The 27,064-nt window shown below is 42.7% G+C and overlaps 1 protein-coding gene across 4 annotated transcripts in view; it reads left to right on the forward strand.

Annotated features, from left to right (window-relative positions):
* Positions 1-27,064, forward strand: part of HECTD4 (HECT domain E3 ubiquitin protein ligase 4) — a 167,598-nt gene that overhangs the window by 86,808 nt on the left and 53,726 nt on the right. For 2 of the 4 annotated variants that reach the window (XM_074321579.1, XM_074321580.1), the window contains exons 19-43: positions 1,157-1,310; positions 1,815-1,915; positions 3,558-3,756; positions 5,951-6,097; positions 7,236-7,340; positions 8,433-8,596; positions 9,173-9,406; positions 10,418-10,610; positions 10,815-10,919; positions 11,440-11,528; positions 11,930-12,105; positions 13,798-13,933; positions 14,019-14,160; positions 14,268-14,434; positions 16,551-16,697; positions 17,632-17,816; positions 19,518-19,671; positions 20,571-20,851; positions 21,063-21,252; positions 22,431-22,512; positions 23,619-23,821; positions 24,496-24,631; positions 25,426-25,608; positions 26,055-26,219; positions 26,588-26,757. In XM_074321579.1, coding sequence (XP_074177680.1) covers positions 1,157-1,310; positions 1,815-1,915; positions 3,558-3,756; positions 5,951-6,097; positions 7,236-7,340; positions 8,433-8,596; positions 9,173-9,406; positions 10,418-10,610; positions 10,815-10,919; positions 11,440-11,528; positions 11,930-12,105; positions 13,798-13,933; positions 14,019-14,160; positions 14,268-14,434; positions 16,551-16,697; positions 17,632-17,816; positions 19,518-19,671; positions 20,571-20,851; positions 21,063-21,252; positions 22,431-22,512; positions 23,619-23,821; positions 24,496-24,631; positions 25,426-25,608; positions 26,055-26,219; positions 26,588-26,757 — 4,008 coding nt within the window. The remainder of the gene's footprint in view (positions 1-1,156; positions 1,311-1,814; positions 1,916-3,557; positions 3,757-5,950; positions 6,098-7,235; positions 7,341-8,432; positions 8,597-9,172; positions 9,407-10,417; positions 10,611-10,814; positions 10,920-11,439; positions 11,529-11,929; positions 12,106-13,797; positions 13,934-14,018; positions 14,161-14,267; positions 14,435-16,550; positions 16,698-17,631; positions 17,817-19,517; positions 19,672-20,570; positions 20,852-21,062; positions 21,253-22,430; positions 22,513-23,618; positions 23,822-24,495; positions 24,632-25,425; positions 25,609-26,054; positions 26,220-26,587; positions 26,758-27,064) is intronic. The other 2 variants (XM_074321581.1, XM_074321582.1) reach the window with 1 other exon arrangement.

The raw sequence follows: 27,064 nt of genomic DNA on the forward strand, positions 1-27,064 counted from the left end.
AAAAGTGACTGAGTGACACGGATAATTAACTGTTATGCAAAAGATGACACTGACATGCAATCTCAAGATTTTACTGTCATTTTACTTCTCCAGATATAGGAGTGACCTGTATCGAGGGTAAACTTCTCATTCCCAGCATAAAGCTCCTTCTCAGTTCTCCCCGTTAAAATTCCTGCTGTGGTTTGCTGTTAGGGATGGCTTCTGTGCTGTATGTGTCGATGATTTTAATGTTAGAGCCGCTGCTCTAGAACAATCCTGCAGTGGAACTTTCCCTCCCATAACCCCAGCTGTCCCCATGTCACCGTCTCTTGGCCACTCCCAGAGAGTGGGCAGGTTGGAACTGAGAACAGTATAATCCAGACAGGTGTTGCATTTGGGCTTGCAAGACACCTGGGGTCCACTGCTGGCACGTGGTTCAGTCTGAGAGCTGGGAGGCATCAGAGCTGCTCCGGTTCCAACCCCAACCTCCTAGATGGTCTTAGAGAATTTACGTAACCCTCATCTTTCTTTGGGCAAGTCATATACTTCTTCTAGTGGAAGATTAGGATATTGGGTAATCATCCCACAATATGTAGCTATATCAAATCATTATGTTCAGCTTAAATTTATATAATGTTATATGTCAATTAGATCTCAGTAAAATTGGGGGGAAGAGAATGTGACCTGAAGGGCAAATTAAAAATCTGCGTGCCTCCATGCCCCACGTGAGCCTGTTCTTCTAGGCCAGAAGTGAGTAGCCCTGCCGTGGCAGGTGACTCGGTGTTGAAGCCATTCATTTTGTCGCTGTCAGAGGCTCAGGCAGCACAGCCACCTGCAGCCCCGGAGCCAAGGGAACATTGCAGGTGGTAACTACCTAGAGTGGCTGTTTGCATCTTAGGACCCATATGAAGTACTTCAAAGGTGCTATGAAATGCACCACGTAATCTTATTTTTGGCAAAAATCACAGGTTGAAAGTGAAATCTATGACCAGATTTCTGTTCTCTCCCTCAGTGGTAGAAGGTGGGAAATTTGTGGACTGAATTGCTGGAACCATAAGTGCTTAACTAGTTCAAGGAAATGCATTTTAAGAGAATTTGTCAGATAAAGGTGATGTCAGTTGCTTCTTCGCATGATTGGAAATTGCTTAAGCTGTGTGTTTTCTTGAACTTTTTGTAGGTTAAAAGGCTTGGAACAAGTTACTAAGGCTACTATGCTTGGTCACCTTCTTCCAGTGTTACTGACCTCCCTGATGCATCCAAATTTGCAGACTCTGACCATGGCCGATGCCCTGATGCCTCAGCTAGTGCAGCTGGTACTCTATACCAGTCAGGTATGCCTTGGTGTGTCAAAGCGAACTGCTCTCCAGCCACCCCACTTGTCATTGTGGCCGTGGGCATTCACGGACAGCAGAATAAATAGAACCACATCTTTCAGAAGCCAAGGGAAATAACGATGGGATGAAGAAAACTATCATGTCTTCAAAATAAACTGAAATATTAAGGGAAAACATTTGTTTGACTAGATTACTGCAATCTTTTAGCAAGTGTTAATTGCTGGTCAGCTGGAAAAATGCTAACGTACAGTGCTGCTGAGATCGTCCCGATACTGAGTCTCCCGAGTCCTTGCTGGCTATGGGGAACCAATATAAATATGCTCCGCTCCAGTGTTAAATAAAATGATGTTCAGTGGCCCAGGTAGCAAAGCATCTCTTAGCAAGAGGGCAGACTAGGATTGCGAAACGATGATTTACATGAGAATTCCAAGTGTGGCTCTGGTACCATCCAGATAACGGACAGTCAGCACTTTAGGGTGTGATGATGGTTTTGTGTTTCAGACGGCTTTGCTGCTTAAAACTCAGTGTCCAGTTTTTGCCGAGATGGGCTGTTCCCCATGTGGTGCCTCGGACCAGAAGGGCAGGCTGGTCCCCGATGACAGGTGAGGACACTGCTTATTTGCAGGAACCCCCGCCTTGTTTTCTTCTGGCGAAAGCCTAGTGCTCCTTTTACAAAACGATCTGTAGCAAGGACTCTCTAACTGGAAATAGAAGGAGAATTCAGGGTCAAATTTTACAGATCACTATTGAATTGCTTTGTAGACTTACTATAGGAACAGGTTAGGATAAATTTCCCCACAGATCAAGAGAGTCGTTCAAAATTGACAAATTGTTGTATACTAACGATGGGGATGCAAAACATTATGAGTTTGGCAAACGTTGGACAGTTTCTTAAAAAGTTACACATACACCTACCATGTGACACAGCTGTTTCACTCCTAGGTATTTACACAAGAGAAAAGAACGCATAGATTCTTCCAAAGACTTGTACATGAAGGTCATAACAGCTTTAGTTAGAATAGCCCAAAACAGGAAACAACCCAAACACCCATCAGCAGGTGAAGAAGGGATAAACACGCGGCAGTACATCCCTATAGGGGAATCCTGCTCAGCAACAAAAAGGAATGAACTATAGATATTCAGCAACGTGGATGAATCTCAGACTACTTACTCTGAGTGAAAGAAGCCAGATTCCCCCCAGAAATACATTCTACTTACATAAAACTCTAAAAAAATGTAAACTAATTTCTAGTGACACAAAGCAAAGAAAAATCCTTGCCTGGATTACCAAGGAGGAAGAAACTTCATGGGTGTATACACGTGGCCAAACTTACCAAGTTGTACACTCGACGTATGTGCAGTTTATTCCATGTCACTTGCATCTCACTAAAGCTGTCTTGAATAGCGCTGATCAGGAAGGAGGGACTGGCGGCTTTCTCTGGCGTGGTCTGCTATTACAGTGAGCTTTGTGCAGCGATGAACCGCTGTGTCTTTGTTGTCCAGTACTATTGGCCACAGCCACATGCTGTTACCGAGCACTTGCAAGGGAGCTAATGTGACCAAGAAAGTCAGTTTTAAATTGTATTTAATTTTGATGCAATTTAAATGGCCACCTTTGACCAAGTAGCTACCAAATTGGATAGCCCAGCTAAAGAGAGTAAGAGAATTCCACTGCAGCCAAGTGCAGCGTATAGGAGCTTGTATTCCACAACCTTGGGCCTGGGAGGTCCTTGAGAGTTCAGTTACAGTAGATAAGAGGAACTTCGAAGGCACTTTTCTTTAGTAAAAATTACAGTAAAAAGTAGTTGTGTAGACTCATGGAGTGCTTGACAATTGGCCTTTAGATGTCAACAAAAGGAACCTTAAAGGACGCTAATCCTGTGGGATTTGGAAAGGGGCCAATCTTAAACGTTCCGTACAATGTCTTTTTTTTCCTCCGTGTAACATTTTAAATGAGAGTTGATGGTGTCCTCTCCTGGATCTGAATTGGGCTTCCCTCTTGAAATGGAGTGGAGTGGGGGGATGCAAATGCATATATTGACTAACAACAAAAAAGGAAAAAGAACCTTAATTATAGGAATTTTTTTAATGTTTCTGATCGCCAGTGATACCAAGCATTCAAAAGCCACACTGTTGTCACACTGCGTGCGGTGGAAAACTAAAGCGTGACGTGTTAACCTTCTGTGTTTCCTTCTTCCTGTCCATGCTGCTAAGCTCCATCATTTTCTTTTTGTCTGGTTCTAGAATGCTGGAAGAGAAGGAAGAGCCAGGTTTTCTCACTGGTTTGAAGATTCCTGCTCCATGGGCTGCTGGGAAGACTGTGGAAACCGTCCACCCTGTCAGAGACAACTACAAGTTTAAAGAAACTGTCCATATCCCGGGGGCTCGCTGCCTGTATCTTAGATTTGATAGCAGGTGCTCGTCACAGTATGACTATGACAAAGTAAGCAAGACCTGCCTTAGTACTGGCTCCACCTTTGATAAGCTGATTCCTTAGATGCTTCTTATTTTTCTTTGCTGCTGGCCACCATCCTTGACTTATTTCTGTCTGCAGACATCTCTTAGGAGAACTTTCCTAAGATAATCCCTTGAAGGGTAGTGAGTAGGGAGTCCAAACGCCAGCGGCTCTGCAATCTAAGAACAGTGTTTTAATGACGTGTTGAAAGTGGACTTTTGTAAGCTTTCAAAGTTTAGACTGAGTCAAAGGAAGTTTTCCTTTCCATTCTGCTGACCTCCTGCCTTCCCTCTGTGCTTGGAATTGCTGTGGATGTGTGTGTCCACTCATCTAGAAAGGTCGTACTGCCCAGTTCTTGGGGCTGCTCATGTATCTTTTGGGTGAAGGTGGCCTTTAGAAAGTTTTTGGGTGTGTGAGTATCTGTTTGTCTATTGAAATGATTGTTCCTTGCCCTTACCTCAGGGCCCGCATAGATTTTTGAGGAAGTGTAGTTTCCATCCTGGTGGCTGGACAATTAGAACTAAAAGGAAGCATTTTAAGGCTTGAAGGATTCTCTTCTGTTTATAATTGTTGCATTGGAAACCATTAGTGTTGAACTTAGTAGGAAAGGCTAATGAAATTGTGATACGTAACATAAAAAAAAACAACTGAAGGATTATCTAATAGCTTTGTGTAGACACAGGACTATTTTTATGTAGATTGTTAGCCATCTGTTATAGCTCTCCTGTGTGAACTGCGTAAGGGCAAATGGACTTAAATCCCACCAGGGGAGATTGTTAGGTTAAAAATAAAGGCCTTCTTGGCTGTGTATACTGTGAGATGGTAAAATACATTACTGGGCAAATGACAGAATCTGCTTCCTCATTGCCTTTTAGGATAGTGAAGATTCCCAGATATCTGGAGAGGTTTAAGACTTGCCCCCAAAACTCACCTTAGCTGGAAGCAAGAGAATTTAGACAATAGGCTTTGGTGAGCTTTTCAAAAAATACATATGTCCTGGCATCAGTCTACCCCACTTTATAGCTCCTGACCGGAGCTACCCCCATTTCCTAGATTCAGATGATACGACTATTTAAATTGGAACTGGAAGAGGTTGCCATTTTAGTTAGTGTCATTCTGTTTCTTCTTTAAAAGCCAGTATTTACGTCTTCTGGTGTATGCTAACCTATACCTGCAGCAGACTGTTAAATGTAGAGGCACGGGGCCACTCACTGCATGGATAGAAGTGACATTTACTTTGCCAGTGGTCCCTGGCTGGTGTCAGCAAAGGTCCAACAGGGTAAGAGGTCACACGATTATAAGTGTCCAGGACCAAAAGTGCAGCTTTCAGATCCCAACGCATCTCTTACACAGTCAGAGGCCATCAGAGCTTTACACACTGAAGACAGGGCTGGCTATTTACTGAAGCCACTTCTTGTGAAAGGAGCTGAATGCCAAATGACTTCTAAATGTTCCTCCTGCATAGTAGAAAGTTGGTTAATTAGATATAAATGAATAACCTTTATCGAAGAGAAGTATTGATACATGAAAACTGACCCAAGAAGAAGCAGCTCCCTTTTTGGCCCAAATTTGTGTCATTTTCTTTTTATACCATTAAGCAATATTCTAAAAATACATGGCTTATTTTTAGTTTGTTGCATTTTAAAAATCCTTATTCATTGAGGTTTTTGTTTGGCTTTTCTTTTGTTGTATTAGATATAGCCATCTTTTCACCTGCATTTGCTCACTGCATTAATTTTGGGGAGGATTTAAGGGACAAGCTGTACCTGTTATTAATGAGTTATATGTCATTAGGATTAAAATAGTATTTAAAAAAATATATATGTATATGTATATATATATGTGTGTATATATATATACATATATATATGTGTGTATATATATATACATATATATATATGTATATATGTATATATATAAAATAGTTGAGTGTAACTATTTTAATGTGAGGTCCCCAAGTCAATTAAACTGTGATAATCGTAATTATTCTGTGGCTGCCCTGGAAATACCCATGGCTGATTGCACCCAAACTAGAGTATCCGTTGTTTAAAAAAAAAAAAAAAAATCAGGAGATATTAGTTATATTATAATGACACCAGTACCTGATTATAACTGTATTTTTAAACACACATTTTCTGCAGCCTTTTTATTTGTAGATGTTGTTTTTGTTTTTCTTTTACAGTCTAACAGTATATTTTCTGTTTTGAAGTTGGTGATATATGCGGGGCCTAACACAAACAGTAGGAAGGTTGCTGAGTACGGAGGCAACACACTGGGATATGGCAGCCGTAGTGTCTTAGGAACTGGCTGGCCGAAAGACTTGGTGAAGGTATGGTGTTTAGTCACATTTGCTTCCTAGAAAAAGAAACATGAACTTACGTCCCTTACAGGCCCAAGTATTACCTAGAATTCCAGAAAGAATGTGCCAGGGGGCTTTTGTTGAAGCGGGCGGCCTGGCCAGGCCTGTAAAGTCACTGTTTCATTTAGAAGGACCCTCCTGTCACTTGTAGGGCGTCAAACCCATGTCCCCTGCAGCACCTGTGTCCATATCTACTCCATGGACCACAGGCGTCACAGCCTTTCCTCCCCTGTCCATTAAAAGGACTGCTAGTTCTTTCAGCTTACTTCTTCTCTCTACTCCCTTATGATGAGTATCCTAGAACCACAGGATCATTGAAGTTTAAAAATGTGGAATCAATATTTTCAAATGAATTTGGGCCTGTGGAGCAAAAATGATGATCCATTCTCAGACTGATGAGATTTGAGCCATGCTTTGTCATTTGGGTCCTTGAACTACAACCTGTCTACCTAGAATATGAGTATGAACTGAAATGCCCACTGAAACCCCAAACTTCTCAAAAGGCTGTTCCCAGAGCCTTTGTCTCACATACTGTGTGTCCCCTCTCTCATTCAGTCATAGACAGCAAGTTACCTGTGGCAGGTGGAGGTGGGTAGTCCGGATACATCCAAAGCCGAATCAGCACAACACTTTTGACTGTTCTGTGATCTCCTGCCTTTTGTTTCTTACTCATGGTGGTGGTTCTACAATACAGAGCAAGGTCTTCTAACTCTCTCTGTGTTCTTCAGAGACTGGCCGTTTGCTTGCCTATTGGCACAAGTGAGGTGGTGAAGTGGAGAGGGGGGGCGGGGCAGAAAGAATAGAAATCTGAGGAATTTATCGCAATTTATTGCTCAAGATTTGAGTAATCTTGACTCTGATCCTGCTATTTGGGCAGCTGTGACCCATTTCACAGACGCCTTGTCCCCATAGCTACCTGGTCAGGAGAGAGACCTGAAAGGTTGGTGTCCAAATGAGATGGGGATGGAATTTGAATTAAAAAAGCAAGCGAGAAAAGGAGTGAAATATTGATGTGGTCCTTTTGAAAGTAAAGCTCAGAAATTCATTGCTCTCTTGAAAATTGTGTGTCTTGTTTTTAAAGTACATTTTCCCCCCCTTAAATTTTAAGGTGGAAGGAGATACAGTCACCTTCTCCTTTGAAATGAGAAGTGGCCGTGAACACAACACTCCTGATAAAGCTATGTGGGGCTTTGCTTGCACAGTTCGCGCTCAGGTACTTGACTCTACCCACTGCTGGGGGCCTCACGTCCTTTCTCCTCCGTGTCTTGGTTACCTACATCATATTTGCCTTGGAAACGGGGCAGAATATGAGCTCCTGTTTCATCCATCTCTTCCATGTGGCAGGAGTAGACTACTAATAGTCAGTAGTGGTTTTATGGAGTAAAACTAGCTGTGACCTCAAATCAGTTCAGCAGCACAGAGACTCCTCTGCTAGGGCATCTGTCTTCAAAGCCTGGACAGGTGATCTGCCTCCAGCATCTTTCCATAGGAGAAGAAGCCTCGAACGACTCATAGAAGTAAGCCCTTGGGTTCGGGGTGTTAAGAGGAGTAGGACCGGGTTGTTTTCAAGCCGTTCCCAAAGGCTCTCCTTGCTAGTCGAGGTCTGTCGTTGGTTAATTACTCATGTTACATGCTACATATAGGTTTAATCTACTCGTCTTAGCAGTGCCCGACAGATAGCACCCCCTCCCCGCCCCGAAATCTGTGTAACTAAATTCTTTTCCCACTTGGGAAAAAAAAAAAAGAGGGAGTAATAGGAGTTTACTAACCCCTCAAGTTGCCTGATTTGTAAAACATTTGTTAGACTGGGAGGTTGCTTAAGTTTAAGGCAGCTAAGACTCTATAGAGTGGAATTCTCTGCTAGAACGTAAGCTCCGTGAGGGTAGGGATCTTTGGTTTGCTCTCTGTTGTGTCTCAGGCACCCCGAACAATGGCTGGTCTGAAGTAGGCACTCAATATTTAAGGAATGAATTCAGTGTAATTATTGACAACATCTGGTGCGAGCACAGGATGGAGATAACAAACGAAATAGTGATTTATACCCAGCTAGGCACAGCTGAGAGGAATATCCCAAGAATCTTGGCTCTTCTCTCTGCAGAACTGGTTGAAATTTCACTCTGTGGTCATTCCAGTGCCACCATCTATCCACTCATGGTGCTGGGTGCTGTCCCTGTGTCCCATAGGCATGATACCTGATGCTGCTCTGTGAGCCCCTGCGGTTGGGGCCAGTGCAGTGTGGTGAGTACAGGTGGAAGAGCTCCCCCGTGATCACTGACCATGTGGTTTGCCCCTGTCTGCATTATAGGAGTCTTCGGAGGATGTGTCAGGGGGCCTGCCCTTTTTGGTAGACCTGGCGCTAGGTCTGTCTGTGTTGGCTTGTTCCATGTTGAGAATCCTGTATAACGGACCAGAAATTACCAAAGAAGAAGAAGCCTGTCAGGAGCTCTTGCGGTCCAAACTTTTACAAAGGTAACAAAAGGCTCAAATGGGGCTACTTTTGCTCACAAAGGAGAAAGGACTTTATGTGGAGAACTACTTTTAGGACATTGCCCAGCTGATTGTGCTTCCTGCCTGACAATCCCATGGGTGTCATTGTGTCTAAGAAATAAAATGAAAATTACACCAAAGTGCCTCCTGGCCCTTTCCTTACTAAATTTGAAATTGCAGCCTTGATCTGCGTGAGCTTTTCTCCAACCCAAATATCATGTAATTAAATTAAAGGATTCCCCAAAAGGATGGGCAGATGGGAGATAAAGCAAACCTAGCAAAATGTTTATTCTAGAATCTAGGTGATGGGTATATGGGTGTTCACCATGTAATTCTTTCAACTTTTCTAATTTAAAAAGTTTCTTAATAAATTGTTGGGGAGGAGGTAGATCCCCAAAGATGTGGTTTTGTATAACATGCTCATTTTTCTTTAGCCTCTGGAGAAGGTTTGAATAGTAAATACATAATGGGATCTTTCCTATGTTTGATTTATCTGCCAACTTTAAGTAGCTTTCCAAACAGAAAAGGAAGTGAAGAACATGTTTTCTGTCTGTTCAGGTGCCAGTGGCAGGTGGAGGCCAATGGTGTCATCTCCCCTGCCCTTACTCCAAGCCCGTCCCCACTGCCTCTGACCATAGAGGAAGACAGAGAATTCACCTACCCCTCTGACGTCCTTGTGCCTCCAATCGGAAGCTACTTCGACCTGCCCCGCATCAGGCTGCCTCCAGGAATCATGATAAAGCTCCGGGAAATTTCTGGGCGTGCTAGACCTCAGTTTAGACCAAGTATAAAGTATGTTGCTACGTGGCATTGGCATTTTAGTTCTCCCAATGGGGAAAAAAAAATCTTTAAATAATTGAAAGGGGTGTATTTCTCCTCATAGTCTAGCAACTAAGAGAAAAACTTTAAATTTTATGTTTGCATAATGACTGCTAGCCAGGTGGTATTCCAGGGCAGCTGGTCTCAAGGTGTGGGCCTTCACTTGGCAGTGTTAGCTTCACCTGGGAACTTGCTAGTTCTTGGGCCCCATTTCACACCTCCTGAATCAGAGCCTCTGAGGATGGGGCCCAGGAATCTGTTTTGACAATTTTTCCATATGATTCTGATACATGCTGAAGTTTGACAAGGTCTAGGTTTTTCTTAGGTGGTCTGACCTTCTATGGTGGTTATCAGCTGGTTTCCATAGAGTCAAGAGACATTTCTTTATTTTTGACGTCTAGAGAGATGACGACGGGTATTTATTTTAGAATGTGAAGTCTTGCAGTTATAAATGTCTTTGTGGTATTCTTCCTTAGAGTGTAATCTATTTTGCAGGCCTCTGCTCTGCCTTCTGAGTCAAGATGAGCCATTTCAGAGCAAACAATACAAAGAATAGATGATATTTAAAATGAAAAAATACAGAAGTACCATTGTTTTCAACCCAACATCCATACGCATGAAATACCACAAGCTGTAAACGACATGAAATTAATTGGCGGATAAATAGTGCCAAAAATGTTTTTTAGCCTTAGACATATTCCAGCTCTAATATGACTATAACTCAAAATATACAAGTCGTAGAAAAGGAAGTGTCTTTAATTTTCAGTTTTATCAGCCAATGTTTGTTTTATCAGTTAAATATATTTAATCATTGCCAATTTGATATGAAAGCCATTATGTAATGTTCATGCCTCTTTATTGTAATAAAGAAGGCGTGGTGAATATTTAACATATTTAAATCAAAGCCTATGATCTTCAACCTATAAAATACAGTACTGGTTGAGAGCATGGCATATACCTAACTAGTTTCCATTGTGATCACAGAGAAGTAATTCAGCCAGACGTGATGGAGGAAATGGTGGTATCATGTGTCATTAAGCACTTGAACTTGGTTGATGCACTGCAGTCCCTCATAAATTTCCAGTATCAAGAAGAACATGCCGAGGAATATGATTTACTGTGTAAAATTATGGGAGAGACTTTTAAGAAACTCAATGCCATGGAGAGACAGCTGCAAGTAAGTGAAAGCTACACCATTGAAATTTTTCTTATAACTGTTGGAAATCATTTCTTTCCTAGAAATGTAATGAAGTCTAAAAGTGATCGGTGTTTTAAAAAATTATTGCTGCTAAAAAATTTCAGAATTTATAGATTGCAGATTGCACTTGTTTTTATTCTGCATTTATTATCTCCTTATTTTATATTTTAATGTATCTGTTAGAGTGTTGCAGAATTGGAACAAAAATGGCAAAGTGAGGTTGATGAGGCTGTGCAGGGGAAACTGGAAAACAACATGCCTTTCTTCTATGATTACCATTTTAATGAGGTGAGCAAGCTGTGTGATTTATCACTGGGGCATTGCTATTTATAGTGCCAAGGTGTATTTGTGTGTGTGTGTGTGTGTGTGTGTGTGTGTGTGTAGAGATAAAATGTCACTTCTTAACATGTGGCACACCCCAAAATGTACCCATTCTTTAAAAGGGTTAAATAAAATCGATTCGGTCAACTTGTCAATAATACAAATAATAAATTACTCATTAGGTTGTTTTTTGACTGATTAATAGTTTTATACAGAAGTTACCATCATTATCAAGTTTTACTTTGAAGCTTTAACAAACAAATAAGAGGCAGAGTCACAAACACTGACGAAATCCCCAGAAAGTGGCCAATACCATCTTTAACCATTAAAAAATATCAACTAACTTACAAATGTGCTCCTGGCATAGAAATGTGGATCAAAGGTGGTGTTTTTTCCCCTGAAATTTTCTATTCCTTTTAACATGCACAGTAAAACTCAGTTTTTGCAAATCCTGCATACCATCTTTTCTTGATTTTTCCTTCTTTAGAACAAAATGAAAGACCTAGAACTTTTGTGTTCAATGAAGGAAGTCTCCTTTGATGGAAATGATCTTGAAAACATGGTCCTATCACTGAGGTTAGTGATGTTAATAACTAACTATGTAAAGCTAATTTATTACCTTGATGCTCAAAACAAGACGTGAAGATCTAGTGTCTTAACAGATATTTTTAAAAAGATGGTACATTCACTAAATATTTTAGAGTTGGAACTGTTTTGGTAATTTGGAAATTTTGATTTTACCCTTCAAAAGTTAGCATCTAGGCATTTGAAATGGGGCAGAAATAAAGAGCTAAAACTGGCCAGAACTTATAACACTGCTCCCCTCAGATGGGGAAAAAGGGAGGTGAGCAATATTTATCAGGTGACTTTTATTTAGTTTCCCTCTATCCTCTGTCTTCTCATACTGGTTGTAATTTAAAAACTTTGGTTTTGGTAAACTAGAGAACGACTAAATGCACATCAGCCTTTCTTTATAGGGAGAAGTTCCTACAAGAAGTGAATTCTCTTATTCAGAAACCCTCACACCCACTGGCTAAAACGAAGACGTTAGTGAAGAGTTTAATGAACCGAGCCGAGCTCTTGCTGCACGTCACCATTGCGGCCCAGTCTGGCCTCACCAGAAGCATCTCGGGGACCCCTGCGGAAACACCGGGTACTGCTCAAGGCCAGCCCTGCACAGGCTCTCTGTGCTAGTCTGTTCAAAACATGCACATCAGCTACTTAAAAAAAATCCCTCTGCGTACTCCCAGAAAGGAATACAAAAGGAATTTCAACATTTTTTATTTTGCCTTTTACTTTTTCCACCCAGAAAATGCTTTTCATTTAATTTCTGTGGTGTCTTGTGAGTCACCTAAGCATGAGGGGTGCCTTCTTGCCTGCCTCCTTTCTTTTTTCTTAGGAGCATCTAAGGAGGCCAATGACATGTATTCTTATAATTCCATGCCCCTTGTTTTTAGTTGATGCTTTATTATTTTCATGGTAACATATATAATTAGATAGTCCACACTGGGAATCTTCCACTGCATCATATTTGCCTCTTTACTTGATGCTGAGTTTGCATTTCATCTTTAGTAATTAAGTGGAAACTTCTAGCATGAATTTCCACTATTAATTTTTTTCCTGGTCACATTTTAATTGTTAGCCTGAAAGCACATGTCTCAGGGAAATCAATGAATCTTCTTACTTAAGCCAGATCCACACCACTGGGCATAGTCCATAATAACAGGTGTGAATTCTTCCCCTGAGAGAACAAGTTGAATAAACATGTTCTTAAATGAAAGACTCCCTGTTGCCTAGACCACGGTCCGTTGGACACTGCCGAGCAAGCAAACTCGTTTGCACCCCAGCCGATCACCCAGGGCTCTTCTCACTGGGAGAAGTCTAGGCTGACCCCTGGGTTTCTGACCCCGGTGATCGGCTTCCACTCCACGAGGCCATCAGGGAAGGTATGTGGTGTGATCACATCCCAGCGTGGTCTGCTACACCACATCTCTGGCCACATTAGCCCTTAGTGGATTAAAGGTCCCATATAAAGACGTCACCACTCGCCAAGGCTGGGGGTGCTTTCCAAGGGGCTCTTGGTATCAGAGGTGATGAGCCAGTAGTTTCCTGAGAGAGAACATCGTCTTCAAAACTCATGTTTTTTAGATTGACGCTGTCTAACCATTCTTAAGATAGATTCAAAGACGATGGCCTCTTCTCTACTTTCTTAACGTCTTTTAATCTTGGCTGGTCTTTACATGTGGTGTTGTCTTCTGCCGTTGAAGTATTCTTTTATAAAACAATGATTTCTCTGGATGGGGTTAAGGAATATATCTTGCAGGAAGGGGCTGGTCAGGTTCTAGCTCGAGCATGGTATTTACTCACACCAACTATGATCAAAGCAGAGAAGTCACCAGGTGGCAGTAAGTCAGCTAAATAAATCTAGGATTAAAGGGGGGAACAAAGGTCGTCTCTGAAAAAAATGGGTCTGTATTTATTTGGATTGAGAAATTTTGCTTCTAGAAATTACTTTCTCTGTCTTCTCTTGCTTTTTAGAATGTTTATATTAAACGTGAACATTGCTAGTTTATGAAATTAAATGAATTTTCCAGCCTTTCTTTGGAAACCCCATTTGATAAAAAGATTCTAGTTGTTCCAAGTTTAGGTCATTTTTAACTTAATATTTTAGGTTTAAAAAAATTGTCCTTAAAAAAATCAGTATGCTCTGCTAGCTGGTTCGGTGGCTGAACTCTCATAGAAAGCAAAGGTACCCTTAATGAGACTGTTTGGTAGGCCCTTGTTTAGCTGTTGCTGCTACCAGTACAAATAGACCTGTGAACCCGTTTATTCCTCTCTGTTCCAGCTTGTAAATCAGCTTCTGAAACGAAGGTGCTATCTCCTGCTGTGCGGCAGCCCGTGTTTCTTCGTAGCATGTCGGCTCCTTCTGACCTGGAAATGATTGGTAATGAAGATTTGGAATTTACTAGAGCAAATCAGAGGTAAGTGGCTAATGGCCAGGGATTCCCACTTGCGGAGGAAGGCTCTTCGCTACCACACGCCCTGAGGGTCTGGTTTTCCCCGTAGGCGGCGCCACGTGACCAGCCACCGCAGCAGCTCCTTCACGCTCCTGCAGTCACTGGCCATCGAGGACAGCAGGGACAAGCCCACCTACAGCGTCCTGCTGGGCCAGCTGTTTGCCTTCATCGGCACCAACCCTGACCAAGCTGTAGGTCACATTTCGGCTACTGCAGATGAGTAGCACCTGCCTGCCTGCACGAGGGGCCGTGGGCCAGGTGGCAGGAGTCAGGTGGGCTTCCTTCTCATGCGTTCCAGGTGTCTAGCAGCAGCTTCCTGTTGGCTGCACAGACCAGGTGGCGGCGGGGCAACACTCGCAAGCAGGCCCTGATGCACATGCGGGAGCTGCTGACGGCGGCTGTGCGCGTCGGCGGCGTGACGCACCTCGTGGGGCCGGTGACGATGGTCCTTCAGGGGGGACCCAGGTCAGCTGTTTCTGTTCCTTCATACTGCGCTGTCTGGAATGGGCACAGGCCCTTCCAAAGATGGTTCCTGGGGCCAAATCGTAGGCAGGGGATTTTGCTCATGGCTTCCCCTAAAATAGAAGTAGTACATGATTTTGTAAAAGATTCAGCATATAGTATAACAGAACATAAGTCTGTTCACCTTTCCTTCCTAAATTCCACGCTGTTCATTAAGAGCTTGTTGTATTAACTACACGTACATAAATATCTGTTTAATTCTTTATACACATAATTGTGTATGTGTGATATTCTTTTTTTTTTTTTTTAACTTAATTCAGGTTACAGTATACATTACCTTACTGTAATCTGAGTTGTTTTGCTCCGTACATCTTGGATGTCTCTAAGTTTTCATGTCAGTACATGTAGCTCTGCTTTATAGTTTCTAAAACTTCATGGACCTCCATTGTATGTATTGGATGGCTGTGTGTTATTTACCTCTCCCCCTTACTGATGGACACATAGGTTCATTCTTTCCTCGCCCCCACTCCCTATCTTTCCTTCCTTTTTTCTGTTTTGTTTTTGCATTAACAATGGTGATTCGGTGAACACCCTTCTACCTAAATTTTTGCATACTTTTGTCCTTTTTTTTTTTTTAGTGGATCAATTTCTAAAAACATAATTGTAGATACTGACTTTGAAGAAGGTTTTGTACCTTATTTGTGAGGAATTATTCTATACCAGTTTCCTACTGGGCTTCAAAGAACCTCAGGTAAAAATAGAAAAGACATTTTCCTGCAGGTCCTGGGCTGGAATTGCAGGAGGCGTCTTGTGCCTCCTGGGACCTCTCTGAGGAATTCTGGCCCACAAGCCAGAGCAGTGACGGGACGAAAACGTGCTAGCGAAGAGATAATGTGAATATCCTGAGAAATTTCTATGTCAGTCAGGAGAGGCCGAGTTATTCTTTGGAAACAAACAACTCCAAAATCTCAGTGGCTTAAAAAACAAACTGCTGGTCCTTGCTCGTGTCCATCGCCCGTCCGTCTTGGCTGACAGTCACGACAGAGGCCAGGCGAGAGGAGGAGACCGCCATCCCCAGAGCTGCCAGCTCTGGCTCACTGGCCAGAGCAGGCACATGCCCACCAACCCCAGCGGTGCCCTCAAGGCCTGGTGACGCTCACATTACCACAGCTTACTCCCAGAATAATGTCTCCATGACACTGGCAGCACTTTATCTTTTCCCCTCAATTACTCATGTCATATGTCAAACATTTGAAAAAATGCAGAAGATCCTGAAGTATAAAATACAAACCACCTGTAAATGCTGTAGCTTAAGGTAAAACGTATTGACATTGTAGTGTATCCTGTCTTTGTTCTAACCGCAGATATCACCTGTAATGTTTTTAGTAGCTGTATAGCACAGTATCATATTCCTGAATTTTTTTATTAAGCCAATGCCCTACTTTTAATCCTTAGGTTTTACTTATTTATTTTTGCTATTATGAACATATTATGTTGCAAATCTTTGTAGATAAATCTGGATAGTTCCAGTTCTCAACTAATAGTAATTGCTATAGAATCTACCCCAAGTGGTGTTTTTATTGTGGGAAAGTCTCATTTCCTATCAACTAGATTCGCATGCTCTGTTAATAATTGGAGTGTGAACTTGAAAATGACACTTAGCTAATCTATTTGTGCCTTGGTTTTCTCATTAGTACAATTGCATTTACAGTATTCAGTGCTGCATGGGATAGTGTAGGTGTGTCTACAATAAATGGTTTCATTATTCAGTGAGCTTGGGAAATGTTGGGTACCATTCTCCTGCTCTTAGAGATGCGATGGACTTGACCTTAGAAGGTTCTGAGCAGTCGTGCAATAGGGAGCCCTGTTCACTTTACCTAACCTAGGATTTCCCAGACGTGCCTGAGTGTGGGATTGCCTTTGAGGCACACTTAGAAATCCTGTCCAGCCATCTCCTGTGGTCCTACAGTTTGGGAAATCCCAGTGAGCTCTGAGATCCCTTCCCTCCTGGATTCATCGCGACACGCTTGGGTTTCTCAGACGAACTCTCCTGCTCTTATGCTCACTATCACTGTTCTTGACGTGGTTCAGAAGGCTGAGTTTGGGTTCTGTTTCATAGAATCGAAGAACTGACCTGTGGTGGGATGGTCGAGCAGGTCCAGGAAGCCTTTGGCGAGACCATGACCTCTGTTGTGTCTTTGTGTGCACGGTACCCCATTGCGTGTGCAAATAGCATTGGGCTCCTGTGTACCATACCCTATACCAGGTAAGCCAGGAAATGCTTTTTATTGTTTAAGTTACACCGCAATGTAGTTGATTAACTACAGATATTTTTAATTTGAAAAACTGGATTTTTTTGCTTTGATTATCCTTTGACATTATTGCTCTGATTAAATGAGTTTGCCTCCTGACAGCTGAAGTTACTATTCAGGTAAGTAAATTCCGTATTGTTGAGCTCCTACACGATCAGAAGTGGCCATTGGAGATCCCATTACATTGTCAGAGTGGAGAGGTTTGAAGGAAAGAAAAGGATCCCTAGGAAATTGCTTATATACTTGGCAAACATTTTTTGCAGATGCACATTTATTTCCTCTCAGTCACTTGATTAATAGTTTGAAGGTGTCAAGCACTTATGATGTCATCCCTTGAATCCCCTTATGATAAAATATATATGTAAATAACTGAAATAAATACACACACACACACACACACACACACACACACACACACAGAGGGTGCCAAAAAAATGTATACACATTTTAAGAAAGGAAAAAACTGTTAAAATTGTATTATAATACTCAATATATACCGATAATGAAAGATGAATACAAGTCCCGTTTAACTTCTGCAATTACCAGAGGTGCTCAGAGTGGTTCCCATCAGCGTCCAGACACTTCTGATGACGGCGAACTACTGTTTGAGCAACGTTGACCAAAGTGCCCACTTGTATACAGTTTTTTGGCACCTTCGGTATTTTCTATATGGCAATCTTGAGTTGATTCCATCAATTTTTACTTGGCTGTTCTGTATGAACAAACCAGGACGGGAAGCTCCTTATTTGTGAAGGAAATCCTCATTCTAAACAAATGTTTCTGGGTTACCAACATGTTTTATGTCCCTTTGATAACCGGAGTCTTGTGTGAGAGGATCCTGAGGGCTGGTCAGTTACGTTTATTTCGTACTCTTTCTGCCTGGCCCAGGAGTGAAGAGAAGTGCCTGGTACGCAGTGGCCTTGTTCAGCTCATGGATCGACTGTGTAGCTTGAGCAGTCAGACCGAGTCCAGCTGCAGTGAGAAGCAAACCAAAAAGCAGAAGGTAGCCACCATGGCCTGGGCAGCTTTCCAGGTGCTGGCCAACCGCTGTGTTGAGTGGGAGAAAGAAGAAGGTAAGAAGCAGGATTCCTCTCTAAAACTCCTGGATTTCTTCTGTTTATTATTTGTGCGGGTCGGGGGAGTTAAAAGCTGTGTTAAACGACATAGTCAGTTGGGTTTACTCAACTAATGATTTCGTGGCAGCCTCTTCATCAGCTCGGGTCTATGAAAATGTATAGCTGCACTGTGACATTGAACAGTCGCCTAACCTGGAGGGCGTGATGCTAAGTGAAATCAGCCAGATACAGAAGGACAAACCCTGCGTGATCTCACTTATCTGTGGAATCGAAAAAAGCCAAACTCAGAAATAGGACAGAAACAGAGTGGTTTTCAGGGCGAGTGGGAAATGAGGAGATGTTGGTCAAAGAGACAATCTTGAAGTTATAAGGTGAAAAGTTCTGGGGATCTAATATACAACCTGGCGAATATGTTTAATAAAACTTCATTGAAAACTACATTTGAAAGTTGCTAAGAGAGTGAATCTTAACTGTTCTCATCACACACAAAAAAGAAAGGCAACTATGTGAGGTAATGGATGTGGTAACTAACTTGATATAGTCATTTCACAATGTATGTGTAAGTTAAATCACGTCGCACACCTTTTTTTAAAATCGCATCATGCAATCGAAGTATATACAATTTTTATTTGGCAATCATACCTCAGTAAAGCTAGAGGGGGCAGGAAAGATAATAATCACCTTGCCGGAAGGAGTACAGTAACCCCAGGAAACAGAGATTTTTGTTTCCTTCTTGTCAACACTGCTAACAGTCTCCAAATAAATGTTTTCATGAAATAGTCTTTCAGTTGCATTTTTCAAGGTGCTGTTTCCCAACTATATTTTTAAAAGTATCCCATTTTAAAAGTGTACTTCAAGGATAATTTCTCCATAATGTCCTAGGTCTGTGTGCTATATGGCTTGTTTATCTGTTCTTCGTTCACCGTTCCTTTTCTTGTCTTGAGAGCCAGGCACAAGATGAATAAGGCATTGTTCTTCCTCTTAAGGCATATGGTCCAGTGGGGGAAACAGACCAATGAACAAATAATTACAGTGTCATCAATGCCATAAACAAGATGCATACAAAGTGCCATGGGACATAGAGGTTTCTCTAGACGAGCTGTGCTAGGGATCAGGCAGAGGTCCCCAAAGAAGGTGACATGTTAGTTATTCTTGAAGGATAACAGACTTCCAAGCAGAATAAACAGTGTGTGTCAGCACAGGGATCTAAGAGAGCATGGGCATTCAGGAAATGACAGTTTTTGTGGCTTTCACAAGAGATGCTTGGAGGGGTGGGGTGGGGGTCTCTGGAATATAGCGAAAATGGAAAGATCCAAAAAGCTCTTACTGTGTCTGAGAAGAGGTAGGGTGTGAGTTAAAAACTAAAATGTTTTCCATCACAGTCAAATGGTGATTCTTCCCTGTCAATCTCAGTATGTTCCTTGGTTTTGTATGGATTAATTATATTGTTTTAATTAAGAATAGTGTCTTTCTGCAACATTGAATCACATTGCAAGTTACTATTACCTTTTTGATGTGCAGATGTTATCTCACAAGGAGACGCTAATGGGGTGGCTAATAAAATACAGAGCAAGTTAAAGAGAAATGGGGCAAGGGGAGGGCTTTAATACAGGGAGGCCGAGAGGGAGGGCTGGCCACACCTGCAGGCTCGCCATGGCTTCCCTGGGTTTTCACCAGGCTTTCTCTTTGACTTTGAAGGCGGCTCCACAGAGGCGGTGCACTCAGGTCTGGCCCGTCAGGTATCCAGCCTTCTCACCAACCATCTTGCCCGCGCCACTGAGTGCTGTGGTAACCAGGCTGCTGGGAATGACGCTCTCCAGGACGTCCTTAGTCTCCTCAATGACCTCTCCAGGTACGGCAAGCCTAGCTGGGGCTGTGGGAGCCAGTGGCTTTCTTGAACGATTGGGGTTCCTTTGGGTGGTGGTTGACTTTTGAAACATCTAAATTACTAGGCTGTTCTGACATGCCCCTGCCTCAAGAAAAATAGTAGAGAATAAAGTCACTGAAAAATAGTATTTAGTTCCAAAATGCGAAGGTTGTTTAAGGGCATATCTACATCATAAAATACTCTCATTTGTTTTAATAGTTTGCTGGTAACATCTGCTAGCCTTTCATGTCCAGTGCATTTGTATTCAATCACCAAAAATCATTACTCTCATTCTAGCAAGATTAAAGCATAATCAGTCGGGACCTGTAATTAGCTCACTTTCTCACGCTGTGTCTTTCTTTAAATGAGGATATTCTGTGGAAGTTTAATCCCATTAAGTGTGTGAGCCATGAGGCCCACGAAATCTTGTCCACATGAGTCCGCTTGTTCTGTGGCTTCCGCTGGACTGCGCACTTTCTTCTTAGTGAAAGTCACAGGTTCAGCTGTGACAGATCGCAGGCTGTTGGGGCCTGTGCAATGCCGTGTGATGTTTGGTCCTTCAAAAGGAGTACAGGCTAAGGAGTCCGAGCCTGGGTTTCGAAGTCGCGGTGCCCTGGACTATAGGATCTCAAGGAAGTCAACGTCGGCGATCAGAAAACATCCCCAAATCTTTCTTTTTAAGTATTATTGGTCAATTGTGAGTTTCCATCAGATAATTACAAAAAAATCTTCATTCTCCTTCATCAAAACATAGCGCCAAACCCATGTCTTCTCATGAACCTGAAGTCGTCAGTTTGCGTAACCCCACTTAGGGAATTCTTGCTTCCGAATGTCTCTACCTCAGCATTCTCAGCATGGGGTCCCTCTTCTCCCTTCTTTTCCAGGAGCCACATAGGTAAAGCCATCCTCAGCCAGCCGGCCTGTGTGTCCAAACTGCTCTCCCTGCTGCTTGACCAGCGCCCATCTCCGAAGCTGGTCCTCATCATTCTCCAGCTGTGCCGGGCGGCACTCCCACTCATGAGCGTGGAAGACTGTGGGAATGTAGAGCTCCCCCCGTGGAGCTACTCTGTCCCCTCCCTGAACAGTGAGCAGGAGGATCCCAGTGACCCAGCATCCAAGATCGCCTCGTTGCTCTTGGCAAAGCTGGCAGATTACGTGGTGCCAGGTGAGCCGCTTTGGACGGGAGAGTGCGCTAAGGTGCCCACCGCCTGTGCAGAGTCACACTGAGCTTTCACATGTCCACAGTGGCAGCTGTGCTCTGCGACATCAGACGGAGTAGGGAGAAGGGACGGAGGGGCAGAGAGGGAGGAAGGGAGGTTCCCAAACCCGTGTTTTCCCGGCACAGACAACCTTGCAATTTTTCTGTTTGCTGAAAGGATGTCAGACAGTTCTTTCTCCAACCGCTTCCGAACCTGACACCACATTGACAAAAAGCAGTCCCAAGAATTCCTTAAAAGGAGATAAAGATCCCGGAGAAGAGAGTGAAGCAGTGGATGGCAAGCTGTCTATCTTCATCCACAAGCGGGAAGACCAGTCATCCCATGAGGTTCTCCAGCCCTTGCTAAGGTGACGGTGACTGTAATAGCTGCATGGCAGCCAGCACCTCCATGTCACACACACTGTGCTGAGCAAGCCCCTTACACACATCACCCATCTCCATCCTCTCAGCAATCCTTAGGTGTAATCACGGTTACTGCCATCCCTGGTGTCACCCAAGGAGAACCTGAGGCTGCGCTGAGGCGCAGGCCTCTCTCCACAACTCAGCACCATGTCTGCAAACCCAACTGAGCGAAAGCCCTGTTGAGAATGTCATTTGTGTTCAATGAGAGTCTGAGTGTGCCTTGGACCTTGAGAAGGAATGATGCACATGGTGTTTGGGGTCCTTCGGCCATCAGTAAATTTTAGGATGCCCTGGGCTGTGAGGTGGAGAAATAGAGGAACTTTTTTAAAGCTTTAATTCACTGAAGTATGAATGGTATGATTGCTGCACAAGGAAGTAAAAATATGCCCTTATTGTCCAATGATTACAAACCTACAGAGGCCCTGTTAGTGGGCTCTAGGACAACAGGACGCTTGCCACAGAGCACAGGGAGTTTAGAGCAGGTGTTTATGTCTCAGGGGGAAGAGTCCTCTCTTCAAATAAATGACTCGATGGAGCTGTCATCCTCATCCTTGGGTCCCTTGTCTGCCATCATGGCAACTGAAAACACTACTGGCCTACTGGCGTAAACTAAGGGTCAGGGCAGGTCAGAGCTCAGATGGACAAATCTCCAGGAAACATTCCTGGGCCGTGCAAAATGTCATAGTACGAATTTGGTGGCAGAGGGAGGTCAACTATCGGAAAGGGAGATCCAGTCCTTCACACCAAGGCATCCAATCTGTGTTGCTGGTATAAGCCCCTCACTTTGGGATTTAGATCACGTACTGAGTGTGGGCCTGGCCTTCCCTTGATTATAGGTTCAGACTCTCAGCTTCATTCAGCTCTTTAGTTGGACATCATTTTCACGTAGGTTTTTAATTATCATTAAACTCTAAAAACAGCTGTTGTTTTGATCCCTAAAAAGGCTATAATTAAGCAATAATAAATTATTTCCTTTGTGGAAAAATTGAGTCTTCTGTGGATTTTAAAAGCGTGCTGTGGCATATAATGGCAGCCTGGCCATTACCGGTTTGCCTCACGGCATACCGCCCCCACCTGTGATGGGCCTGTAAAGCCATTGCTTTTCTCTGCCTTCCCTTTTTAGTAGCTCAGAAGGACGGCCTTTCCGACTTGGTACTGGTGCCAACATGGAGAAAGTCGTGAAAATGGATCGGGACATGACGAAGGTAAGCTTAATATAGAGAAACCTGCTCTGACAAGACCCATGATGGAAGAACATTCTCCATGCTTCTGGTTTCCATGAGAATTTTTCAAGTTCCTACAAAGAGGCAGGGTAAGAAATTGAAGTCAGTGGCTTAGCTAAGGCCATTTTCCAGAGAACTAGTCAAAATCAATTTGGCATTAATGTTAAAATGCAAAAGAGAACTCTTGGTTTTGACCTAGAAATTTTTTCTTAGCTCTGTTAAAAATGTTTACAGCCTAAAAATACTTTAAAAGTGATAATAGATGAAAGTCAGTTAAAAGTAATAATAGATAATAAGAAATAAAGACAATTAGCCCATCAAAATGTAAAAATGTGCGCAGGCTCACAAATTACACAATATATAAATGAAGGAAAGGAATAAAAACAATAGTAATATGTCATTTTTTTACCTGTCAGATAAGAAAGAGTGCTAAGAAGCATTTGAGATCTTGCTTCTCAGCAGCTTTCATTAGTTTGGCTTAAATAAACTCTCATAAAAATTATCTGGGGAAAAAAAAAGAAAGAAAGATTGCTAATACCCAGTATTGTCAAAGTGATGATAAAAAGGCATTCTCAGGTATCCAGAGACAACCATGTTCTTCACAGTTGTGTTTGTAAAAAAAAAAGAATCTGTGTACCCATAAATAGGGGATTGGTTAAAGAAATTGTTACATGTCCATTATACCTCAATTTTAAAAAATTTAAAAATAAATTTTCAAGAAAAGTGTTATATTCATATAATGAAATACTGTACAACTATAAAAAAGAACTAGATATGTATATCTCAATATAGAAATACTCATGATATATTGAGAACTGATAAAAATAAGTTGGAAAACTGTGTAGTGTGATTCCTGATTATATATGTCAGAATTTGCATGGGGAAAAATATCTAGAAGACTAACACTTATCTGTGACTGGGTGAGGACATAGGATGTTTATGGAAATTTCACTTCCTACATATAATAATATTTGAATCTTTAAAAATAGGCCTGGATTGCTTTGGTAATTGGGGGAAACAGGTTTTACAAAGTATAGTGCTGAGAAGAGTGAAATGAATGTCGCGAATGTCTTCAAACTGACCTCCAGGGTGGCTGTTGTGAAGTGATCACAGAAGAGGCCGCAGCAGCTCTTCGAAAGGCAACCAAGTGGGCACAGTCGGGCCTCATTGTCAGCATCGGGCCACCTGTAGAATCAGTCAACCCAGAGACTGTGAGCGGACTATCCACGGGTGACAAAAAGAAAACCGCCCAAACCTCCATTTGCCGAGAGAGGAACTCAGAACTTGCGAGGTACAAACCTTCCACAGGGTAGGACCTAGCTGCACTCTTCTCAGATGTACTTTGTAATGGGTTTGTGCTTAGGGTTTTCATTTTATGTCAGCCCCTTGACCTGCTGGAAATCAGGACTGAGGGCTTAAAATACCCGTCTGGGGTTGTGATGGACGAATAGGGAGGCGCCCCTGCTGAATGACATCTGTAGCCGGAGGCTTGTTTTGCTGAGCAGGGCCACTGCCTGAAACACCAGCCATCGTTATTTTTGAGTATTAGTAAACTCTGGTCTTGCTACCTTACTTCTTCAGAACAATACGCCCCACCATCCCAACTGTACACATAAACCTCTTTCTAAGCATGGAAAGGATGAATGAGTGTTGCCTCTGGAAGTTGGAACAAGGTGTTCTGTGCTTGAGAGCCAGGCTAGATGCCGTGTCTTTCCTCGCATCCTGATGGCTTACACAATCCAAAGTTTGAGGTCCATTGCCTCACAGGATTCTTTAGTTACCAGAAAGAACATGAGAGAAGCAATTTCTTCCTAATGATGACTTAGCTTCTCTTTTTCTCAGTCAACAAAGTCTACTTCTTGTAAGAATAGAAAATGTTTCCATGAGAGGCTAACCCTCGAAGCCACTTCTCTGCATTCTTAGCCATCGCTGGGCCCTGACAGTTTCCCCTGTTGGCACTTGCAGGACCGACCCCGTCAGACCCTTCATCAGTGGGCACGTGGCCAACAGCATGGCTGCAGAAGTGATCGCCTTGCTTCATAGCTTGCTAACAGCACCCGAGTCAAATGCTGCTCAAATATGGACCACAACAGCAGAAAAGGTTAGTACAGCATTTACTGTTTAACCAAGAGAGCAAGAAGGCAGTGAGTGTTCTTTTGGAATCATGCCTAGCAAGGGACATTTTAGTAAAGAGAGATTTTCCAAAATGGCCAATTATACTTGTTAACTGTTTTTCCCTGTGGTTTGCTTTGGGTTAGTAGTTTCAGCTCTGGTCTCTCATATCTCCTATTGCCACCAGTTCTAATTTTGAAGAAGACAGGACAGTCTTCTCAGGAAAAGAGTGGCGCCCCTTGTTTCTCTTTCTTGCCTGTGTTTGGCTGGTACCGACATTAGGAAGTCACGTACCTTGATTTATTGGGTGTGTGAAGGGTACTTACTAAGTCCTAAGGAGGCCTCTGTGATTGAACATTCCTGAGTGCTCTGTCAGTAATTATTATTACAAACAATAGTTGTTGCTTGTAATCACTTCCCTTTCTCATAGTCATTCTTCAAGTGAACTCTTTATATTATGCTCTAAAGGTGATTGGATGTTGGGATGTAGGCCATATGCTGTCATGGTTTTCCTTCAGATAAAATTTTTTTTTCAGGGATTTTATTAACACAATGTTTGAGTCACCCGTATTTTGAGGTTGTGTATTTCCAGTTCTGTCCAATTACCTAAGGCGAATAAGGCGGGAATGTCGGTGGTCATACCTGATAGTTATTTCATCCCTCCCGTATCCAGAGGTGCTTCAATACATGGGCCCCGGGCACTGTTGTAGACATCTTATCACCGTTAGTACCCAAACGACCAAGGCTTTAACTCTTCCTACACGGGCTGCTTCTTATATGTAGGTTCTGTCTCGTGCACTGATGTACATTCCACAATTGGGAAAATATGCAGAAAGCATTCTGGAAAATGGGAGCAGTAGTGGCAGAAAACTCGCCAAACTTCAGAGAATAGCCCGCCAAGCCGTCGCCGCACTGTGTGCACTTGGAGGCTTCAAAGAGACGATCAAGATAGGGTCCGAGGTTCAGGTAACCAGCCCCCAGCACCCACTTCATTGCTTCCCCCCGTATGGAAGTGTCCATTGATTAATCAGTCATCGTAAGACAAGTATCGTCTGCCCGGTTGGACAAAAATCCTTGTTTCGTCAAGTGAAATAAGGCTTATGAGAAACTAATGAATTCTGATCCGCACGATGATACAGATTATTCAAACACTAGGACAGTACTGTATAGTGTTAACTAAGACGTGTGTCCTGCGGTGCCATTAATGTGGGCAGTATTTCCGAATTGAAAGTTGCAGATTAAATCATGTTGTAGTCACCTTGACACAAGGCTCGAGGACCTATTTTAACTCACGTTTAGAATAGACTATTCCTGCAATGCCGATAAGGACAGCTGTAAAGTTTCTCTTCCCACTTGTCCCAGCAGATAGTTGCTCGCACCCTCTGCCAGTGCTAATCCAGCTGTGTCTCTAGGTTTTAGGTAGAGGAATATCAGGAAGCATCGGAGTCGTGGCTTCAATCAATGAGCAGGAAGGCATAGCTACAGTCAGATTCCCACCCATAGACTGTAGAAAGACTTCGCAAGCATCAGACACGCTGACTATTCCATTGTCTAGACTCTGTGTTCCAAGATCAGAGGTAAGGTAATTTTTAAATGCACCATAAGATGTCACTGCCAGTGGTAACCATACTGTAACGAATGATATGCACGTGCTCGGTACAGAAGCACGAATTCTTGGTTATCTTAAATTTTACTTGTGTGTATTTATATATGGGGGATAATTATTTAATAGTAACCTTTCTGTGGAAATTTTTATGTAGATGTCAAAATTCGGTTCTTTTGTTAGAAATATTCCATTGTGTTGTATTTTTAATTATTTTGGTCTAGTTTGCAGTTTTCTCTATGGTGATTTTATGTTTTTGAACTGAAATTGTGAGAATTATCTCCAGACAATCACCCCCTCCTTTCTTAGAAACTAATGACTTGAATTTATCTCTGCCATCAGGCGTTGCCTCTCCATAAACTGTCCATTACTGAGAAGGTAGTCCAGGCAGTCCAATCCATGCTGCTTCCTCAGGAGGGAAGTCTCTCTATCCACACCTCACTTCCTGCAACAGGAGATGGGTCAGCTCCTGTGATGGCAGTCGTTCGGCTCCTGGCTGAAATAAGAACAAGGTGAGCATGCTCCAAGGACCCCCTAATGTACTGAGGTGGTGCAGGCCACAGGCAAGGGTCCGTGGTGGGCCCCAGCATGAAGGTCATGCCTAGAGGAGTAACAGAAGCCATTCTTTTGTGCCCTGTGTATTACAGTTTTTGTTGCATTTCCCAATTTCTGCAATTTTTGTTGCAGTCCCCAGTTTTTGCACTTTGGAATAAAGTTTAGCTGTTGCCCTAAGAAAATAATCAAAACGTGGTATATGGAATGTATACATAAAGCTCTGCCAATTTTCTTTGTTAAAAGCACTTTGTCTTATCACAGGAA

This window comes from Rhinolophus sinicus, linkage group LG16, assembly GCF_036562045.2.
Source record: "Rhinolophus sinicus isolate RSC01 linkage group LG16, ASM3656204v1, whole genome shotgun sequence".
Classification (NCBI taxonomy): Eukaryota; Metazoa; Chordata; class Mammalia; order Chiroptera; family Rhinolophidae; genus Rhinolophus; species Rhinolophus sinicus.